This window comes from Astyanax mexicanus, chromosome 6 (genome assembly GCF_023375975.1).
Source record: "Astyanax mexicanus isolate ESR-SI-001 chromosome 6, AstMex3_surface, whole genome shotgun sequence".
Classification (NCBI taxonomy): Eukaryota; Metazoa; Chordata; class Actinopteri; order Characiformes; family Acestrorhamphidae; genus Astyanax; species Astyanax mexicanus.
The window spans coordinates 44,889,155-44,912,020 of record NC_064413.1 but is presented as its reverse complement, the minus strand read 5'-3'; the positions used below and the strand labels follow the sequence as shown (position 1 = coordinate 44,912,020).

Here is a 22,866-nt window from a genome sequence, read left to right as displayed (position 1 = left end):
ACCTCCCTATGCCAATAAATCTCAAAAATGTCTTGAAACCCCTGAAATCCATTCAGTTAAATGAATTTGAATGAAATATGGAATGATTAGAGACCTAAACCAAAACCAAATAGCTGGGATTTCTCTTAAGTAACACAGTTCCTCTGAAGCTAATGTTCTTCTCTTCTCTTCTTCTTCTTCACTCTTTAGTTGTGGACATCACCGACTTCCCAGAGATCGAAGACAACAACAATATCGGCGGAGCGGGCAACATGCTGAAGACCCTGGACCCCATCCTGATCACCATCATCGCTATGAGCGCCCTGGGGGTCTTCCTGGGGGCCATCTGCGGCGTGGTGCTTTACTGCGCCTGCTCGCACGGCGGTATGGCCGACAGAAACTTATCCGCTCTGGAGAACTATAACTTTGAGCTGGTGGACGGCGTAAAGCTAAAGAAGGACAAGCTTAACTCACAGAACTCGTACTCAGAGGCATGAGGCGCCAACCAATGAGAGAAAACCTCTCCTCGAGGGAGGGCGGGCTAACTAAAGGACTACCGCCGCCCTCCCGTTGGAGGAGGACAAGGCTCTGAGGTTCTGAGAACCAGTGGGAGTAGAATTGGGACTGAGCCATGCTTTTCTCAGGAGCTGCAGTGACAGAACCTACCAGTAGGGGACACTGTGTACAAAACAAAACTAAACAAAAAAAAACATTGAAAATGATGAGGATTAAGAAAACAAAACAAAAGAAATATGTACAGATGATTTAGATGATTATTTTAATTTTTTATTTTATTATTTTGTATTATTTTTAGTTGCTCATTTCTACAATCGGATGCTGGTGTTGAGACCAATATATGAAAATGTTATACGTATTTATCTTTTTTTTCTTCTTTTCTTTTGTTCTTTAACTGGGAGGAAAATCAGTGTGTTTAAGCGTCGTTGTTTTTGTGTTTCAAGGAGATGTGTGTAAAAAGAAAATCCCAAATGAACCATAACTGATAATGATGGGTGGGTACTTGACCCGGAGCGGGACGAGTGCAGATCTTAGGGTGTGGAGCTGTGATCTGGCCCTGTAGGATTTCAGCTATGGTTCAGTCAGTGCCTTTGGTACATCTTTTTTGGCCTCTTTTGTTGATTTTTTGAAGTTTTTTACATCCCTTTAGTTCTGAAACAAAAACAGACAAACAAAAGAAACGGAAAAAAAAAAAAAAAAAACAACGGAATATGTTGGTCACATCTGCAAAACATGCCCCGGTTTATTCATCGCGCTTTAATGTTCAGAGCTCACATATTGTACATAAGTTTTAATATATTTTATTGCCCTTTTCAAAGAAAACGAGTAAAAGGACAAAAAAGAAGCTGCAGTATCCCTTTTTTTCTTTGGTCGTGTGTTGTAAATACAATCCGTCTGACTGTTTTGTGAAAGTGAAACGTGTGCTATTTCCGTCCTTCGCTTATTTTGCCTCCCCTCCCCAGAGATGCAGCTCATGTGTACAAGCTAAGCTAAGCTGGTGGTTTGACAAATCCTGTGGGCACACACACACACAAACACTCACACACACACATATACAAATACACACACATTTACATAGACCAACATAACCACACATAGACTCATGACACATGACACAGACTCAATGACACTCTCAGACTAGACTTCTGATGAACCTCTGCTCCTACTCTGCTAAATATCTAAATATGGAACATTGTCCGAGGAATATTGACTGATGTGGCTCCACAAATGCTTCATATCCTTCACTGTACGTCTACTTTTACATCAGCCTGGATCCTGGACACATACTTTATCCCATAGACATTTCAGAAGGTCTGTTAAATCTCTCCGACTCTGCTCCATGTCTCCATGACTATTTCTTCATGACTTTCTATATCTCTCTCTTTCTAAACAACGTTCTGGATGTCTCTCAGCAGCCGTACCAAAAAACAAAAAAAAAACAAAAATGAAGCTTATCATCATCGCCTCACGTTCTTCTTGAAAAAGCTGCCACCTGCTCAGTGCCACGCCCCGTTTATCTTCACCCGCCCCTCTACAAAGTGCTACTTACACGTCTGCTCACCTCAAACGCACTTTGTCTTCAACGTCAACTTTTCAATGTCAACTTTTGGGGCTACATGTCTTGAAAAAAAGACGCATGTCACGAATGTGGGGGTGCCTCAGGGTGCCTCAATGGTGCTATTTCTTCATATGTTCATATGTTATCATATGTATGAGCATCTCTTATCATTGATGGGCTCATCATGCTGCCATCATGCTCATCACTGGCCTCAGAACTGCTGAGAACTGCTATCTCATGCTGTCTGTGTGTCTCATTGAGGATGCCGTACTCACTTTGGTACAGACAAGTTGGTACAGGACTCGGCTGACTGGACTTGTCATGTTGATGTCAAATCCTGACATCATCCTTTGCATTTTGTCTGTACCAAAGGACCGTGGCCCTCAAGCTCTATAAAGGGGCCGATAACGTAATAACACACTGTCCACTGCACTGTCTACTGTCTAAGAACAGCATTGAAACCAGCCAGCCCATCCTTAACAATTCAAACTGATAATGCACTGGACTGTAGGAAGACAGAACTACACGAAAAGACTGAAATATCTGCTGAAATATCTAATGCTGGGTCGTCGTTCACCGTCATTTGGATTCATCACTTGCTTTCCCTCAAAACCATCAGAAGAACATCATAAATCATACATATCACGTGTAGTATAATCAACAGGGCTCCACCCATCCTCCCTCACGCCGACTCCTGTTTTAAAGGTTTCTCTAGGTATGTTTATGTGCTGTGTTGTGTTCTGTGGCAAAGAAACAAAACCCAACCCCCTCAACCCATCAACTCTTCATCCACTCCTCATTTCCCTCCAGTAGCTCCCTCCAGTAACTCACCAACACATCTCTCAAAGCTACATGTGTGTGTCTTTAGCTGAAGCTAAACAGGGACGAGCTTCAGCAAAGGTCGGATGAAGAAAAGCATACTGTAGCGTCAAGGGAAAAAAGAGAAAAAAAAAGAGAAAAGAAACGATGTTGCACTGATAGATATATTTAAAGAGGTTTATGTGTTTATAGCATTCATTTGTAAAAAACAAAATCAGAATAAAAAAAAGACAGTGTTCTTTTTTTTAATAGTTTCAGGATATGTAATACGATTCTGAAATATACGGTTATCGAGATGTTTTCATTATTGAAAAAGGTATACGAAATTTCCTATAGTAAAAAAAAAAGATTCCCATTTACCTGAACGATTATCTCTTCGTTTTTGTACTGTCGTTGGAATTTTGTGCTGATTTTTTTTACGAGAAGAAGAGGAAAAGAATCTTTTATTTTCAATACTGCTTCTGTAATTGCTGTTGTAGGAAGAAAAAACCTGAATAAAACAGCAAGGCCTTAAAAACTGAAATCACTGTTTTGTATTTCCAACATCTGCTTCATGAAAAGCGAAAAACCGCCGATGTCTACTGTCTCTGATCAGCTCAGATCAACGGACGATCCAAAGATTCCGATCCAATAAATGTTTTTTCCTATGAAGTGCTGAATGTGTTTGATTTTTATTATTATCAATATTATTATTATTTTTCCATATGTTCTCTGAAGGAGATCTGCATCAGTCTTTGAGGAACCTTTAAGAAACCATAAAATGCTCCAATAAACATTTTCTTTCCTAAAAGGTTCCTGAAAGCACAGTTTAAAATTAAATAACCAGGGACCTTATACTTTAACAGTGTATATTTGGTGCTTTTCAAATGGTTCCTAGAGAGTAGAACCACTTCAATTAAAACATGTTTGTTATAGTGAAGGTTCCTTAGACCTAAGATTTTTTACACTCACACATCTCTATTACAAATAAGGCTTCTTATGGACCCAAAAGTGTTTTTTTAGGCAATCACTTCAAACATTTGAAGCACCTTCCTTAGGAATTTATAACATTCTAAATGTTCAGGTCATTGGAGGGGGGAAAGCTATAAGCTACAGGAATGGGCTCCATAGTTGGTCCAGTTATTGTAGTTTTGCATTGCAAATGTGACATAGGAATGAATGGGCCACACCCTTAACACAAAAACTCTAATAATACTCAACCAACCACACTGACGACCACAAATACATACTGACCATTTGAGATTAATTATGGTGTAATTTTAATTATATAACATAATTATACAACAAAGTAATTATGGTGGAAACCAATACTTACATAAAGGTTTTATTGTGAAAATAATAGAAACCTTTAAAACTATACACAAACCATAATAAAAGCCTTTCTCAGAAACGTCCAGTATGATCTATGATTATTAATATCTTATGAACAACATCCATAGTATCATTCACAATTTATAAAAAAATAAATAAAAAAACATCACAGTGGCTACTAAGTGGTCAACAGTGAGATCCTGTTTCATTTGGATGTGAATATGAAGTGACACTCAGGCCTGACAGAAACATGAGAAGATGCCAGAAATACACAAATGAAATTAAACCAGCAGTTGCTGGAACAATTGATGAAAACAATGATTCAGAAGATTCAGGACAGTCCAAATTGTAATAAATCTGCTTGAAAGAATACACAGCTGGAAAGGAAGGTAGTTTGAAAAGCTCCAAGAATTTAAAGTTAATTGTATTTTTATTTAGTTGCTTCCTGTGACCTCCAAGGTCTTCAAACTACCATTAAATGCCACCATACATAGCTAACTAACTATATATGCTGCACACATACTGTACGTTTATTCAAGTAGCTATTTGTATTTCTAATGTTCATATTGTGGCGTGGAAGAGGAAGGAAGACCCTTGAGACTCATGCTGAATGCTCAACAGCTTCTTTATTGAACAGGCTTGCCACTCACTTACAGCCTTTAACAAGACTAGGAGAGCTAAAACCAACAACCCACAGAGCTAAATAGCCCAAAGGCCACCAACCCAGCTGTGTGTCTCCCAGATGGCAGATCCAGAGTGGTGCCCACCCTCTCTGCATAACCCCTCCCAAGGGAGATGCCCCACCCCTGCGAATCCTCGCACACAGGAGAACAGAAACATGCCTGCAGGCAGCCACACACACAACCCAGAGCCGCCACAATATAAAAAAACTCATTTTCATTTTCAGTTTCATTTCCCACAAGAAAGACATAAATAATCATAAACAGAAACATCTCATATTTCTAATTTCTTAACTGGGCTGTGAGAAGACTGGAGCACTGAAAATGGGATTATAGACACCAAACACTGCAGTATAATCTGGGAAGATCATCCTGAAATCAGGAGACTTCCTGTGAGCCAGGTATAAATCTGGTATAAGTTTGTACTGTATCTGTGATGTGATGGAACCGTATTCTTCTTTTTTTTTTTAAATGCCCATGACTGAATCTACCAGCAATGACCCCAGTGACAATAGTAATGGACTGTGTAATTCCCTCACCAAACACCAGAGTCTGCTAATGCTCACTTTGCTCTCCTGATCTTCCTGATTGCATTTTTCATTTTTAAGTATTTGCTCAGTAAATTAAAAGCCATGATTAAAGCATTAAAGCCCCATATTTAATCAAATACCATTTAGCAAGGGTCATTTACAATTTTAAAGATTTTAATAGGCACATAATAAAGGCATATAAACAAATAGAGGCTAATCTGAGGCCAGTGGTAATGTAATGGTAAGTGACTGATGAATAATTAAGCTGTTAGAGTTTGCATTAGGACAATTGTTGAGTGATATTTGTATTGGCTGATAACAGGATATAGTCTAATCAGTGATGATGTCAAATACAGAACATCAGACTGGTTATATGAACTGGGATGCTGAAAGTTGTTGTTCAGATATAGTACATTTGGATGAGTGAAGGCCCTGAAAATATGAAATGTGGCTGCAGATCTATTATTTGTTGCTTTTTTTAAAGAGCCACCAAACTCTAAACCATATTTTTTCCATTGATAGCTGAAATATGTTACTTTTAAATAATGAAACATGCCAGTCCTGCTTAACAATTTTATAAGCATTTCCTTTAAACCTTAAAAAAAAACACTTTTATTGTGGAAATTTCCACCTCTACAGTGCTCTCTCAGGTTCAGTTGTGCCCCATGCTGTTGTCCAACCATCTGCATCTCACCGCTATCAGAGCCACACTGCTGCTGCTGCAGCTTAGCCAATCAGCTCTCCCTCCTGCTCAGCCTCTAAACCCATACATCACCCAGTGCACCCAGTGCAGCTTGTTTTTCTAACAGGATTTAATTATATTTTGTGATAGTTTACTCCTAACAATTATTCTTGTTCTGTTTAACCCATAGACTGTATATAGCTGGACAGAGCATCGTCTCTCAAAAGTGAAGCCACCACAGGTCGGGCGCCCCCTGCTGTTCGGTTTCAGAAAGCTGTGTAACCCCACCCATCCCCATAGGTTTCAATGGCAAAACAGACAACTTTCAATCAAATTTTTGTCTAATATACTGTAATGCTACTTCCTTAATTTAAATGCAACAGCTAGTGTAACCTCTGCTTATATTGTTACATTTTTATATCCCCACAGAATTCGTTTTTAAAAACGTTATTCAGCTCTATTCAAAAAAGGTGTGTTATTGTAAAAGGGCTGCTTATGGGGGGACCAATAACAGACCGTCAGCTCCGCTCTGCAGCCTGTGACTGCGAGGCAGCCCTCAGGGGCGGGGTTATTCAAATGAGTAGGCTGTCTCTCCACAGTCTTTCTCCCTCCTTTGGTCTCTACTGCGCAGACTAGGGTTTCAGGATCGCCAACATGGCGGAAGATTTTGGCTTCATTTTCATTGAATGAATGGGAACGGCAACACGACGTCCATCTTTTTTTACAGTCTCTGGTTTAACCAGTCCTAAAATGAGTCTTTTGCACAAGAATGGTGTCCAGACATTTTCACATGACACAGTTTTTATTCATTAAGTACAATGCATTCACACTAGGTATTCAAATGCATCCCTAGTTAGTCAGATGGAAATCTAATCGCTGTGTGGAAAAGAACAGGCATATCTGCTCATCGTGTGCAGTTATTACTGGTGTGTTTGTTGTACTGGTAGGAGCTTAGTTTGTGTTCTTGTGCTCCAAAATGGCAAATTTACGTGAGAAGAAAAAAAAATCATATTTTGTATTGTAAATCAATATAAAAAGTTTTAATTCCAAGTAATTTTGATGCATTTCTATTATCCCACCTTTTAATAATGTAATTATTTTTTGCAGGTTAATTATTAAATTGAATTAAACACACCAACACATCTATATTTAAAGATATTTAAAGAGTTGTGCCACATTATTACATTTATGTTTCATTGTTTTTGCCAGTTACTATTAAAAATAATTTTGAAGACCCTGATATCAGTTTTTAATGTTCATACAATTTATTTTTGGAAATTACAACATGGCCAAGAGAATTAGACAAAGATTTGTATTAGAGATATTAAAGCACAAAAACGGGAGCATAGTATCCATCAGGCATGAGCCGCAGATGAGTGGTCTTAGTCAGATGTGTGAATATATAAATAATTCATGAAGAGAACATTTTACTTTGTTAAAGCAGCATTTAGTACTTAGTTTAGTCCATGAAGCTGAATTTGATGCATCTTTAATTTGTCATCGAGAGCGATTTTCATTTATAATCACTGCTACCCTCCACAAAATGTGAGGATCCTGAGGATATAATTGATTTTAAGTAGCTCATATTTTAAGGGTGGTTTATGCCCTTACTGAGCACTTTATTAGAAAGACCTGAACTCCTCACATTTTTGCAGTTATATAATCAGCCAATCAGACTGCAGTGGTACTGTGCAGAAAGCAATGTAGATGTGGAATAGCAGAGGCAAGTAATGTTCAATTTAACCATGTAAAAGGGGAACTGAGAAGCTGAGGATGCAGTGGGTAGAGAGTCTTCTTACCTGATCAGATGAAGAGTGGAGAAACTTGACCTGCTCTGATGATGATTCTGGATTTCTGCAGAGACACACAGATGTGGGGTAACAATTAGATACAAAAACATGAATCTGTGGAGCCAACCTCCTTTTATCAGCGGTAAAATCCCTTACATGACTACAGCTGATCCAATTTCTAATGAATACAGCATGATAATGCCCCATAATTCTAAAGTCATATTAAACTGGTTCAGCAATATTTTAGTCATTTCAAGTAGTTAAAATTGTGCATACAAGGTCTATGCATATAATATACATTATTGATTCAGTGGTGTTTACTGTAAAGTTACAAAATAAATGTTTTCCTTACCTGGCCACGGCCAAGTGCTCTTAAACTATTCTTTCTGCATATATATATTACATTATATACATATATTACATTATGCACAGTTTAGTTAAACATTTGTCCATCTTTGCTTCTGAGAGACTCCACCTCTCTAAACCGCTGTGTTCACATTAATAGGGCTTGTTTGAGACCAGCCACTGGCTTGACCCAGACCCAGTACACTCATTAATGAAAAACTAGGGGTGGGACAAAATATAGATGTTGCATATTCATAATATAATTTTTGTTTGCTATACATTATTCATATGTGGTGTCAAATATCAGTATATATAGTGTATATCAATATATATATAGTTTTCTCCCTACTGGAAAAAACAGCTCATACCAGCTAAAGCTGGTCAAGCTGGTTGACCAGCTTTACCAGCTTAAGCTGTGTTTTGGAACCTGGTAACTGGTTTCTAGCTGGTAACTGGTTCATAGCTGGTCAGAACATCTAAAACCAGCTTGTAGCTGGTTTGTACCTGGTAACTGGTTTCTAGCTGGTAGCTGGTGTATAGCTGGTCAGAACATCTTCAACCAGCTTGTAGCTGGTCTGTACCTGGTAACTGGTAGCTGGTTTTAGACATTCTGACCAGCTATGAACCAGTTACCAGCTAGAAACCAGTTACCGGGTTCCAAAACACAGCTTAAGCTGGTAAAGCTGGTCAACCAGCTAGACCAGCTTTAGCTGGTATGAGCTGTTTTTTCCAGTAGGGCTAAGACTCGTCACCCAATTTGGTTTTAATCAAATTAATAGGCTAAACCAGTGAGAATCTGTGAGAATTAGAATGATATCATCTTTATTGTGATAATATTGTATCCTGAGATGCCCTGTGATTCCCACCCCAATGTCCACCTTGTATTTAAGGGCATATGTTTGTTTTAATGGTGTTTGGAATGTGCAACTGCTATTGTAAACAACATTATCCTAGGACATAAAACATGGGGCATATTTTGTCTAATTTTGCCATAAAACGCCAGCAAATAATAATCAAACCTTTTAATAGAAACACAGTGTGACATCATTTCCATCATTCTCAGCTCCGATCTGACTTCTGAGGTAAACGAAGGCAGATCTAAATAAAACTTGGGATCTTTGATCATAAATTAACAGCACTATTTATAGGTGTGAACAAGACCCAGTGATGTCATGGGTTTTAAAGTGCCTGAGGAGATGTTCTGGGTTCTGGAGACGGTTCAGCGTGTGAGACACACTGGTAAATCATAAGCTGCTGTTTGTTTTCAGTGTCATATTTATGACTTGTGTAATGGTGCAGTAGTGAAATTATAGTTATGCTTTTGGGTTCGTTCTTCAGTGGGATTATAATTGAAGGCAGAAGATAAATCATTCATTTTTCTTTCTTCCTCATTTCCCTTCTAGTCTGGAGCTCCTATTTTCTTTCCTCACACAGATATTCACCCATCCTCCCTCTCTCCATTCCACTCATGCTCTCTAAAACTCAGACATTGCAGAAGCAGATGTTGGAGTTGAATAAGCACCAAAACCAGTTCAATTCTCACATATTCGCTTGCTGTGTGTGTCAGAGTTTTTTTTTTTTTTGGCAAACTATACATTTAACATTATATATGGAGCAAAAATAAAATTTAAAATGTCAACTCTGCAGGAAATATATAAGTATAGACACATGCAGCATGCCCTCTAATGTCTTTTCAAGAACAACTTTCTGCATAACTATCATTCTCCAAGTGCTGCCACTGTAAAACCACTAGATGGCAGCAGATTAATTACTATTAAACTGTGTGTGTGTGTGTGAGAGAGAGAGAGAGAGGAAACAATTAATCTTTGTTAATTATGCAGAGTAGTAACAGTAACTATTCAATAAGTGAATTATTGAAAAATATTTGTGACTGAACTATGTCATTTAAAATGGATGAAACCCACCTTTAATTGGTTAAAAAAGCAATACAATATAAGGTGGTTCTGTATTCTTACAATATGTAGTTAATTAAAGCACTATCCACAAAAAATATTCTTTAGGGAAAAGTGTTTTTGAGTGTTGGGGTTGTGAGTTAGAGTTACTACCTACGTACTTTCTACCAACTACCACTACTTCTTACTTCTAGTCCTATTTCTTTGAATTCTATTTCACCTACTACTTCTACTTTTACTACTTCTTTTTTCTATTTCTACTACTTTTTATTTAGAGTCACAATGATATAGGCCAAATTTTGCTGGTTGACAGCAATGCTACATTTATGCATATTCCTACTGCTGCGACTACTTTAATGAAAACTATTACTACTAGATAGATACATAAATAGATACATAGATACTTTATTAGTATTTAGTATTAGTACTACTTATATTATTATTACCAATACTACTTCTTGTACTATGACTACATATATGACTACAACTACAATTCCCTCCAGTAGTGTTGAAACAGTGAGTCCAATTCCTTTGGTTCTGCTGTAGACAGAAGCTACTTGAGTTTGGAAGATGAGAAGACGCCATCTTTTGTCTGAACCCACCCATTTTCTCATGAGGAAAAGTACTGGAACATGTGACTGTCAGGTGTGTTTTGTTGCCCAGGTGTGTCCTGACACATTGATTATTAAATTATTGTACAATAAATAGCAGTGAGTTTTTATGCTCAGTTTGGGTTTTGCCTGTGCATACTGTGCATTTATAGTACTGTTATACTATATTATGTTCTAATACTTTTACTCACAAGAAAAATGGGTGGGTTAAAACAAAATATGTCATCTTCTCATATTTATTTTTAGCATTACAGCAGAAATAAAGGAATCTGCCTCATTGTTCCAATAATTGAAGGGGACTGTATGTCTACTTTCTATACCTACTACAACTTCTGTTCTTTTCTTCTAACTACTATTTTAACTACAACTACCACTAGTGCTTCTACTTTTCTAATATTACTACTGTTTTTACTGACACTACTACTATTGCTTCTACTAACAGTACTACTTTCTCCTCTATTTCTGCAACTACTCACAGTCACAACTAAAACTCATTATGTCTAATTACAGTCAAAGGCTAATATTAAAGGATATAAAGCATATATTTTCAGCTACATTTGCCTTAGATCAAATACTGAAAACTGGCTATGCTCATTTGGAACTGACACTATTAATGGCAACATAAAATCTTCCAAAATATCTTTTAAAATAGAAAGAAACAGAGAAGGAGAGAAACGTATGCGAGTTCAAGAGTGTGAACTCTCCAGAGAACTGACAGGAAAATCAGACATTTTTCAGAGGAACAGGGTTTGATGATGTGTCTCTAGATATAAAACATAAACAGTAAGTGTTCCACAGAAATGTGAGAGTGAGTTAAAAAGAAAGGCGTAAACACCCACACAGTGGGGTGGGAGTTCAGACTGAGCGGGGTGTAAAAGGCCATGACTTCTCCAGAGCAGGTCAGCAGCCTCAATCACTTCTTTATTCTCTCTCTCTCACATACACACACACACACACACACACACACTTATACTCTAGCACACAAACACACTCATTGTCTAAAGGGCGTTTGGGGGAGTAGCGAGTGATTGGTCAACTGCTGACAAGAGTTCCAGCCAGTGGTCTTAGAACCACATTACACACACACACACTCACTGAATAAAATAAAGCATATACCTGAGCACATGCTGATATATGTCAATGTGTGTTTTATTGGATCAGTTTGGAAACTTTTTTCATGTCTTTATCATATATAAGCAGCAGAAATCTTAGTGAAGCATATATGACAGTAAAGAGTAACATTATTCACTTAGATATATAGTAACTTCGCGAACTATTTACTATTATAGTTTATTCTCATTAAGTAACAAGTAAATAAATAATAAATAAATATAATAATTTATAAATAATACCTTATTAGTTGCTTATTAGTACTTTTTGCAACTACCACAACTGCTACTTCTACTTCCATTATAACAGCTACTATTACTACTATTACTACTACTACTACTACTACTTTAGGTTGTTGATTACATTTTAAAATTTTAACACTAACTAATGCCAATTAGGCAAATGTTTAATAAAGGTTGTTTTAAGATTTTCCATCATCGACCGCTATCATACAAAAGACAAATTGCCACCACAAAATGAATGTTCATTCCATGTTCTTCGCAATCAAGGTCTAAGCTTACTGACAAGACGATAGACCTGTCATGATAATTAAATGATTGACTTTTCATACCATAAATGGATATGACCCCAATTATTTATGGCAATGGTGATATCGTCTGTTGTGTTTGTTTGTATGTTTGTTCACATATATAACAGTGAACAGTATTTTGGACAGTCATGCAATGACCGATGCTTCAATAACTGCAACTCCATACACACAGTATGAACTGTTAACACCTGCCACCTTCATACATTGTGTAGTTTCTGTATTGTTTGTATCTGTATATCCTTGTATATATCTTATAATAGTTTTAATTTTCTTCCTGCACTTTTACTTGCTTACTTTTTTTCTATCTATCTTGTTGTTGTTGTTGTTATTATTACTATTGTTATTATTATTTTTTTTTACAATCATGATAATAAAGCCAACTTAACCCTCCTGTAATGTTCTGGGTCAAATTGACCCGTTTTAAAGTTTAAAGATCTAGGAAAATAGCAAAAAGTAGTTTTTTTCAGTATGAAACTTCTTCTGCTTGCCTTAATGAGTGTAATCAACATATAATATAAAAATGGTTAATGTCACATATTTCAACCACCCCTGCAAAAACTAAAACAAAAACAAAATTGCAATGTTACGTTTTAATTTTATGTAAAACTGTTGTGTTTTAAATGTTGGTTTTAAAAGTAATAAAGTAGTAAAACCTTAAAAAACGTTTATGAAAAACGAGTGAATTATCCTAATTGAATCATTACCTGTTAAAGGTAAGGAACTCCATTGCACTAAATATTGATAGAATAATTAGTGATGGAGTTAATCATGAAATATTCACACTGCTTGTTAGGATTTTTAAACATCTTTTGGATAATTAAACATGCACCGAAAAATGGCCCGCGAATACAATTGCTGTTACTGACAAATAAACATAACAGGAGGGTTAAATTCAACTGAATATCCTCTGCAGCACTACAGACAGGTACCATCGTTATTTATAGGTTTAGAAGAGACTAACAGCACACTGTTTAATTTATAAACACACTGTCATTATTATTAACATACAATTTAGGAAATACATCAAATATGGAAAAAAAACGTGTGAGAAGAGATGTGTAAACGTTTACCTGGTACTGGTACTGTCTGTATGGTCCAGTAGAGGACGCTTTCTCTCTCTATCTCTCTATCTCTCTCTCTCTCTTTCTCTCTCTCTCTCTCTCTCGCTCTCTCACACTTCTCCTCAGGCTCTCTCTCTTGAGTCTGCTGGTTCTCCTGAGTGCGGCTCTGGTTCTGCTGGTAGCTGCTGGTTAAGTTGGAGTGAGTATTAGTGGGTAAACTGGGCTGAGGTGTTGTTGGAGTAACCGGCTGCTGATACCGGGAGAATGGAGTGAGCGGGTCCGGTCCGTGGTGGGTCGTAAGCGGAACAGAGAGGGGGGATCGCGGGGGCTGAGAGGGCTGAGAGCCGCTGGCGAGGCTCATAGAGCGGAGAGGAGAGGGGGTCCAGCCTGCTGAGCGCTGCGAGAGAAAAACACCACAAAATCAGAAGAGTTTTAAGGTAAAAAACCTTAATTTATTCTTGTTTTAGCGAGAAAAAGACAGTTTTCCCAGCGGAGCTGAAGTTAAGCACTTTTTCTGCGGTTTGTTCGAAATCTTCCGTTCCACCTTAAATTCCCCATTCCCCCAAATTCTCCAGCGGTTGCGCTCGGGCTGCTAATCTATAGAGCAGCGCTATTTAAGGTGGAACGGAAAGTTCCACTGAAGAGAGACTTCAGGCTGTTTTTCTTCAGTGAGCTGCTGTTTTTGTCTCTTCACTCAGAGCAGCAGTAACTCTGAGTCCTGTTTAAAGCCACAGAAGTTAAGAAAAGAGCTTTTTCACGATTTAAACTGGTATTACACACCTTGTGGATGTGTCAATAGACTCTTCAGTAGAAGGCTGGGGCTGTTAAAGCTCTGTTTTTAGCTGAGGGGTTGAATAACGGGCCATGCTGGAGGTAGGTAACGTTAGGTATGTTGGTAGGATATAAAAAGCAGGGAAAATCGTCGACGTTCAAGTTGCTTCTGTGCTTCAAAGCCTGCCTCAGTAAAAATAGCAGCTCTTCATTTTACCTGGATGCGTTTCCATGCAGTCAATTAAAGTTTTAAAGTAAATAAGTAGTTAATTAATTGCTATTAATTTATAACACCTTTAATTTTTTATCCTTATAATGGTACTTTTCTTTTTTTTCTTTATTTTGAATCACTTATCAATATGACAGCAGTTTTTTTTTTACATATTACAGCAATGTGGATTACTACTACATTACTATATTACTATATGATTCATATTTTACATTTGTATCAAAGCCAAGAAAGAAAAAAAAGAGAACAACCAAATTGAACAGAACATGCAGTGTAGTTATAAATTACACAAATGATGGGATTTCTGGGGAATCTACCTTTTCCGCTTCTTCCAAATACTTTTAAATGTATCATTCTGAAGGTACTTTCTATTTTATCTTCATAATAAAGTCTAATCTTAAAGTTTTACAGTTGCTCTCCTATTTCACTTTAGGTTTTTAGCATGTTTTTAGGATTTTAAAAAGGGATGGAATGATATGTACATTTTTACAAGTTTGGATGCAATTAAAATTTAGTTTTTTTATTATTTAAAAATGTTCTGCGCTGTAGATAATAATAAATTGATCCAAACTACCCAAAAAAAATGGAATTATTTAGTGAACAAAAAAAGAGTTAATTACCATATTTACCATAGCTGTGTTGTGAAGAAAGTTGGTATAACAAAAAAATATATAAGCTCGTGTAAGATCTACTGGTCATTGTTGCTGCCAAAAAAAACTCAAAAATACAATTTTACAAGAGAAAAAAAAGGTTTCTTTTGGTCAATATGTCATAACAGTTTGACACAATGTCAGGAACAACAGATGTCAAAAAGTAAAAAAAGAGAAAGGGGACAGGGACCATTTATTTGGATTACTAATAGGGATGAACATGTTTTAAAAAAATCAATACCAATACAGATACATCATCTTCAATGCTGACTTTTGAACAATATTTTTAATACCCTCTTGTACATATTAAAAACATATATTTTTCCGCAATCTGTGTGTTTGTGTACTTTCCCCTTAAAAAACATACATTATTATCATATGTATAGTCACATGATAAGCCTGTAATGTCAATAACATAAAAGTCAATTCAAGACAGTTATACTGGGTTAAATGCAACATTTTTGTACAGTAGTTCACAAAAAGATTATTGTTTTTAAGATTATATTATATTATATGCATTACTGGATGTAAAGGCTAAAACTAGTGTCGCAGGCCATTGGAGAAATGTTCACTGGGTGAAAGGGTCTATGCGTCTAAGATAAATGTTTATATGAATTATGCAAAATTGTGAAACATATCATCTTTGTTCTTGATTTATTGATTTAAAAAAAGTAAAATCCTTTGACTCCTGTGTTGACTCAAATGTGTTGACGTATTGATCCAGGTTGTTAGTCGATGACTTAAAGCTTTTACCCAGTCAGGACACGTCTGCGTGATAATGGACTAATCTGTGACACAGACGCAAATCTCCACACTGGTCAAAAATCAGAACTATCCAGTTACGCTGCCTCAGGCAGAAAATATGTCAGGTCTTACATCTGTTAACAAATAAGACACTAATGAATAATGATGTAAGACTTGTGGTTATGCTTTCTGCTGTGTGAAAAAAACACCTCATAGAACATTATACCTGTCAAATATGATTTTATTTTACTCCAATATTGAATACACATTGGGCGTTAGTAATATCATGACAAATTGGGTTGTTGACTTTTGGGAAAAAAATGCGAAAATCACTCATTTTTTAAGTACAACCAGATAACAGGAACAGATCACAGAAAAAAAGATACTGCTGAGACAGTTTTTTCCATTATTGTGTAGTCCTACTCCAAGCACAAGAAAGGATTTCACCAGGGGAAAAATTGGACAGTTTTAGGGTGGACAAGTTAATCACCAAACTATAAACCAGCTCAGCATGCATTCAACTTCCTGATGGGTGACTGAAGGGAGAACCCCCCTAAAATAAATAACAACTGCTTAGCATTACGTCAGTACTGTAGGTAGAGTACACAAAAATATGAGACAACATATAACCTCCAACAGAGAACAAAGGGCGCATTTTAATCAGACAGATCCGGGTTATTATTTATTTTACTCTGATCCTTCTTTTAGTTAATATTAGCTTGTATAAAAAATGAACCACTGACATTGAGTCCTCTGGCTGGCATTGGTCTGAGGACTAAAAGCTTGATTGATTGGATCAGGGAAGACAGCATGGTTCAGGCACCGTTTTACTCTAGTGAAGGTTGTCTGGCCGTCCTGGTCGTGTCCTTCACAGCATTGCTGTAATCTAGTAGTGACAGTAAACACAGAGCGGTGAGTGGGGGTGGAGGGTGGAGAGGAGAGGCGGTGCAGTCATCCAGGACATCTTTTAATCAGGGAAGTGGGTGTAACACCTTAGAGTAGTGCTCGACGATATGACCTCAAATTAATATCACGATTAATTGAATATTTCACCTTAATAAAAAAAAAAAGGATTTTTATTTTTATAACAATTTTTTTTGTATAAGCAGATTGGGTTGATCAGTTGGATCGATATTTGAGCTCTCCTTTATGTTGCCTCATTTGTCTCAGATTGGACAGAGCGGAGTCACATGACTACATATGAGGTAGTATCAGTGAGTGCGTTTACATTTACATCATAATCTGATTACTGCAGAACATAGGAGTTTGTCAGTGATCTGATCCACGCATCTACGTAAAATTGTGTAATCAGATAATGGGAAAACTTGTGAGTTTATATTAGTCAGGCAATAATCAAATTTTTGCTGTGCTATTAGCTAATAGCATTGGGTAGTGTGTGGGGACAGTATATGGACACACATGGTAAGAAAAGTATTAACAGAATTAAAAAAAAAAAACAATTTTAGCAAGATTTATTCTTTTTTTTTTTTGATTGCCCAGTCCTACCTTAGAGATAAGAGATAAATGTGCCAATCTGTTTGTCTGTATGTTTGATATGTTCAGTGAAAATTAGGAAGATTAGGTTTAAATTTGTGATTTAAAATTTAAAAATTATATTTAAAAATGTCTTACTGCATACAGGTTCTCAGATTTATACATTGTGTGTGTGGTAGATTGAGTTTGCCACCTGACTGAATGCAGCCTAAAACGAGGCCAGGTGCAGCACAGACTGTTGTCATTTTAGTAATGACATTTTCTTACACACACATGCTGTTTCTTGAGTGTGTGTATGTTTGTGTGTGCACACAAACCTGCTGGTGTTTGTCTGCTGCCAGTCACTCAGCTGTGTCACAGGGTACTGGGGCTGAGAGCAGGATTTTTGTGCAGTGCAGTATCAGCAGAATTTCATCACAGTTAAGCAAATTAGGATTTTTACATAAATTTACCCTGAATAAAATCTGTAATGTAACACTTTCTAAAAGTGTTATTGTGCAAAACACAAATTTTCTAAGATGTGAAAGGTATTAATACACAGAAATGTAAAAAAAATGACAGTATTTTTCTGTTTGTGTACCAAAAGTACAGGATGGAGCACCAAAGGATGGAGCTTTATACTACTTTAGCCTAAGCCTTGCGTTAGGAATGGTGCCAGTAGGTGTAATACTACTCTGTATGGAATGGGTACATATATATATATATATATATATATATATATATATATATATATATATATATATATATATATGGTGTAATAATATAGGGTGTAATAGGGTGTAATAAGTTTTGCGATAGTCAAAGTGTATTGTATGTAGGTGTCTGTGTGTTAGTACTCTTTTAAGTGGCAGCATCTAAGCTAAGAGGTAGCCCAAGGGGTTGTGTTTTCTGAGTGTACAGTAAGCACTTCTGTAGGTCACTCTGGATAAGAGCATCTGCTAAATGTCATCAAATTAATTGAACCTGATGAAAGCAGTTGCCAACCACTATGCATGGGTGGTCTTTCATCTTCTGCCCAGCAATTTTAATTTTCCTAAATGGTCATTTTTGGTCTAACGTCAACATTTTGAAATAGTACTTTGGATTTGGCACCAAATAGAACCTTATTAAAAAGACCTAAACATGCATTTCTCTTTTTGTTACAAGCTGTAAAGTGTATAGTAGAATGCAGTGCTTCTGAAAGTAGATCCACATTATCAGTACCACATCCAAATGCTAGATTTTGTTTGCCATTTTGACAGGAACTCTGATCCATTGTTACTCTGTATGACAAATGTTTGTGGACACCATTTCTAATAAATGTATTCATGGCTACAGGGTTATAAGACCTTACAACAAGATTGAAACCAAATACTCACAGTAAAGCTCCACAGTCTAGCTAAAAGCCTTTACTGGACAGTGAAGACAGTTACTCCAACAAAACAGGATTAATTCTCTTTTTAATAACCATCATTTTGGATAAACAAATAATTACCAGGTGTCCCAATACCTTTGTCCACATAGAGTAAATCAAATATGTATATTGTAAATATTGTATAATATTGTAATTAGAGTTAAATCATGTTATAGATGTAAGGAAGTGTTTGCATTAGTAGCACTCTTACTCATGATGCACTTGCTCAGGTATGGAAATGAACCATGCTCACCCATTATTAAAAAATGATTAATGAATAAATTATGAGAAGTGGCTGCACATAAATAAAATATGTTACATCAAAGCGTCTGCATTCAGTAGTTTGAGAAAGTATGCTAAATTGTAATCATGGAAGTGTATGGTGCTATTAATTTTTAAGTACACAAGGAAAATCAAAATGTTCAATACCAACTAAGCTAAGCTGCTTTCAGTAGCAGCAGAAAATTCAAAAGAGTAATATGTTTGTTACAATACAGTAATAATATAGTGCCTGTATTCTATCGTTCAAAAAGAGTATGAATTACAAACGATTCAGTAATAATTAGCTGTTCAGTAGTTTTAAGGATTTTCCATTAAATCACACGTATTAAAACGTATTTAAATCTTTATCAAAATTAGAGTTCTGGCCTTGTGACAACCCTTACACCAGCTATTTTTATCCAGTGCTTTGTTTCTGACCTGGGAGCGTTTTTACTCTTCAGAGCATTTTTGTGGGTTTGGTTTTCTTTTTCTGCTCTCTTGCCTGAATTGTGGAGAGCATTCCTGCAGTACTCTGCTGTAGACCACACTGTACACAGGGTCTGAAAACGCTGCTCTCAGAGCTCAGTGTCGCTGCGTGTAGTTTTGTGTACAAAATAAACTCTGGTGGCTGTGATAATTTCTGTTTATCTCTGAGCTGCATTTCAAAGCGGGGTTATCTGGAACTGCGTGTTCAGAGAAAATAAACATGCCATCACTACACACGCCTGTAATCTAAGCAATTTTAGAAAAGTTAGATTCCCGGTCCAGGGCATTTATCTTGGTTGCACATTGCTTTGCTATCTGATTTTATATTCTTTATATTCTGATTCGCATTCCTCCACTTTTTTTCCCCAGATTTCACCAGTTAACTTATTCTGCAGTTTAAGTGATATTGACGCAGTTTCAACTCTAGATTGTTTAGTCTGATTGCGTGAGTTGGGCTTGTATGCAGCATTTTTTCCAATAGGAATGAAAGGGATGCAAACTTTTTAAATAAAATAAGGACACACATAAACATCCAACCATTAACAGGGGTACCACAGAAACCACCTGACAGCACTTTACACTAATAACAGTTTTTGCAATGTCATGCTTTACTTTACATGCGTAATGCCCTGCTTAGTGCAGTTAAGCCACTGATCTAGGCTTAGAGTCTCTGTAAAACGACAAATCCACCGGAGATCCTATGTAAACATACAGTTACTTACACTCAGCTCTGCCTGTGAGCGGTTGTGAGGCAAGGTGGACGAGGCCATGAATACTTAAGCAACCACCTGGCAAAACCATAGTAACCATCTACTAACACCATATTAACTATCTATCAACCACTCAGCAACACCATAATAATTACTGGGATGCCACATTATATCCAGTAATTAACATTAACGATTGAGGCTGATACTGATTCCAACAACAAGTCTTTGTTTTCTCTAATGTTATTTACAAAGGTAAAACTAGCTAAAACTAATTTTGAGACCCCTACCCAGGACCTCCTGTGGGTGTATCTCTATGTGTTATATCCAAAGTATATTCAGTATTATCTTTGCTCTCTGTATTTGTATCAGTACTTGAGTACTTGATTACTAAAGTATTCTGCTCTATCGGTTTCCTGCTTTTAGCTGTGTGGATTTTAGGAACAGTGAACTTCGAAAACCTTTTTTTTCAATCCAGCACCAACAGCTGATTTCCAAACTGTAGTCTCCAGCAAGGAAAGCTGCATCTTCAGTAGCACTGTCTGATTAGAGCTCCTCGTTTAGGATCCTTTATGCAAAACAGAAGGCTTTAACTTGGCCAGTTTATTATCATGTCATGGGAAAGAAGTCACTGTGTGAAATCTGTGGGAGAACACTGGCATGCAAAACTTAATTTGTGTGTAATTAAACGCTACCCTGCAAACTAAAGAGACAGTCCAACTTTTCTGTGTTTACACCATCTACATAAACATATACAGTACTAAATTAAAAACACACTGCACATTCTGCTGCAAATGTTACTGGATCATTTATTGTTAATTCTGGCTCAGTGAGTGAGGAGGATATGGGAAAAAGAAGAAGCCTATGGGAAAGATCAGCTATCTCGGTCGTTCACAATGTGGGCTGTGTTCCTACAGGCCTGAAAGACGCCACATAATAAATTAGCTTGAAACGGGTTTGCAATGCCCTGGCATGTGGTCAGTACAGTGCTGTCCAGTTGCTCTGGTATTTGGAATGAACCGCTCATACATGCATTATGTGATCTCTTGGCGCTGGTAGACAATACAGTGTCTGTTGTTCTACATTGTGTGCATCATTATAGCATGCTGTCAACAGTATTGTAACGTACAGTAATTAGCATTCCTAAAGCAGTAGTGTAAATTATGCTGCTCTGTTGTAATGAAGTCCTAAAGTTCAACTGTGTCTTTTCTAGCCCAGCAGGAGACATCTGAGAGCGATTATAACAGCAGGCAGCGTTCTGCATTACGTCTAAACCCATCTGGCTGAAGGGTGTCTTTAAATGTCTCGTTCTGAGCCACATTTCCTCAAAACTGACCCGGCTCTCAAATAAACATTACAAATACTAACTGCACAATTACAGTGTGCTTTATTTAGTGTTTCTTAAGGACACATGCTGATAGTACACTATTTTGTTCATTTAAAAAACATACCAGATTTCCCCAAATGTTTTTCTGCTGACTTTGCTTAAAAAATATTGATGCTTAGACATTTTTAAGACTTTTTGTATTTTTTCGGCTTGGAAAGCATTCAATAAAAGTCATTCAAATGCAGTTAAGTTGGATTATTTCACAGTGTAGGCACTTACATTGCCGCAAGCTGTTATGCACAAGTTCTGCACAATTTCAGTCATTAACAGTTCTTACAGAGACTCCTGTGAAGGTGTCTATAAGCTGTGAGATTGGACTCAAAGGATCACATCAGTGAGCCTTGGGCACTCAGGACCCTGTAGCTGAGTCACTGATTGTTTGTTCTTTAAAGAAGAACTCTGTTGTGAAATGAACTTGTGTGTATTAAAACGTGATAAAAAGTACTTAACGTTGTTGGATAGCCAATTCCATTCTCCCGCAGCTTTCTGAGATCCAGTATTTTGTGCATTTTACCCAAACAGACTTTTACAATGGATGGGCATAGTGTGCCCCTGCAGATAAATGGCTTTTTCCATCGTTATCCAGGCTCAAAGTAGCTCCACACTTCATTGGTAGAATCCAAAACTGCAAAAAAAGTTTATTAAAAGCCACTGTTTCAATCCTATAATCTAGATAAATCTAGATAAATGCTCCGATAAAGCACCGTCATCTTAAATTTAAGTCACATTAAGTCAACCGTTGGATCTCAGAAAACTGCGGGAGAGCGAAGGTGGGCTATTCAACAAAGGTAATTACTTTTTATTACATTTTAACACTCCCAAATCCATTTCACACTGAATTTCTCCTTTAAGCATTTTTGTTAGGTGAACACGGTGCATATGGAGGACATAGTTGTGAAGTACAATACCTGCCTTGACATCAGTCATCAGATTTTAGTTTTTTTCCTATAAATCAGATCCTTCTGCTTAAGCCCATTTTTCCTGTTAACTTGCTGCTAGCTACATATTCCCCATCCTGTAACTGTTGCTGTTGGTTCTGGAGTACCACTGTCCTGCTTGTTTTAGTGTTTTTCGGCTATAACACACCTAGCTAATGCTCACTTTCTCTTCTTATTTGCCTTAAACAAGCTCTACAAGTTATAGCCTGCTAGCTTACTGATTGTTCTGCTGTCCTTTGATATCGGTTCAGTGCACAATAGCAGAGGGATCAGAGGGTCCGGTAATCTTCAGGAGAATAATGTACACAGAATAAAATGTATAGGAGTACTAACATATTTATTTACCACAGA

At 36.9% G+C, this 22,866-nt stretch overlaps 2 protein-coding genes across 5 annotated transcripts in view; both read left to right on the top strand.

The window, feature by feature from the left end:
* nrp1a (neuropilin 1a) overlaps positions 1-3,523 on the top strand; it is a 93,106-nt gene extending 89,583 nt beyond the window's left edge. For all 3 annotated transcript variants that reach the window (XM_007238653.4, XM_049480381.1, XM_049480380.1), the window contains one exon: positions 190-3,523. In XM_007238653.4, coding sequence (XP_007238715.2) covers positions 190-476 — 287 coding nt within the window. In that variant the 3' untranslated portion in view covers positions 477-3,523. The remainder of the gene's footprint in view (positions 1-189) is intronic.
* Positions 3,524-13,547: 10,024 nt separating this feature from the next.
* Positions 13,548-22,866, top strand: part of itgb1a (integrin, beta 1a) — a 39,862-nt gene continuing 30,543 nt past the window's right edge. Inside the window, exon 1 of one of the 2 annotated variants that reach the window (XM_022673416.2) lies at positions 13,548-13,892. The gene's annotated coding sequence lies outside the window, so the exon portion shown is untranslated. The remainder of the gene's footprint in view (positions 13,893-22,866) is intronic. The other variant, XM_007238660.4, reaches the window with a different exon arrangement.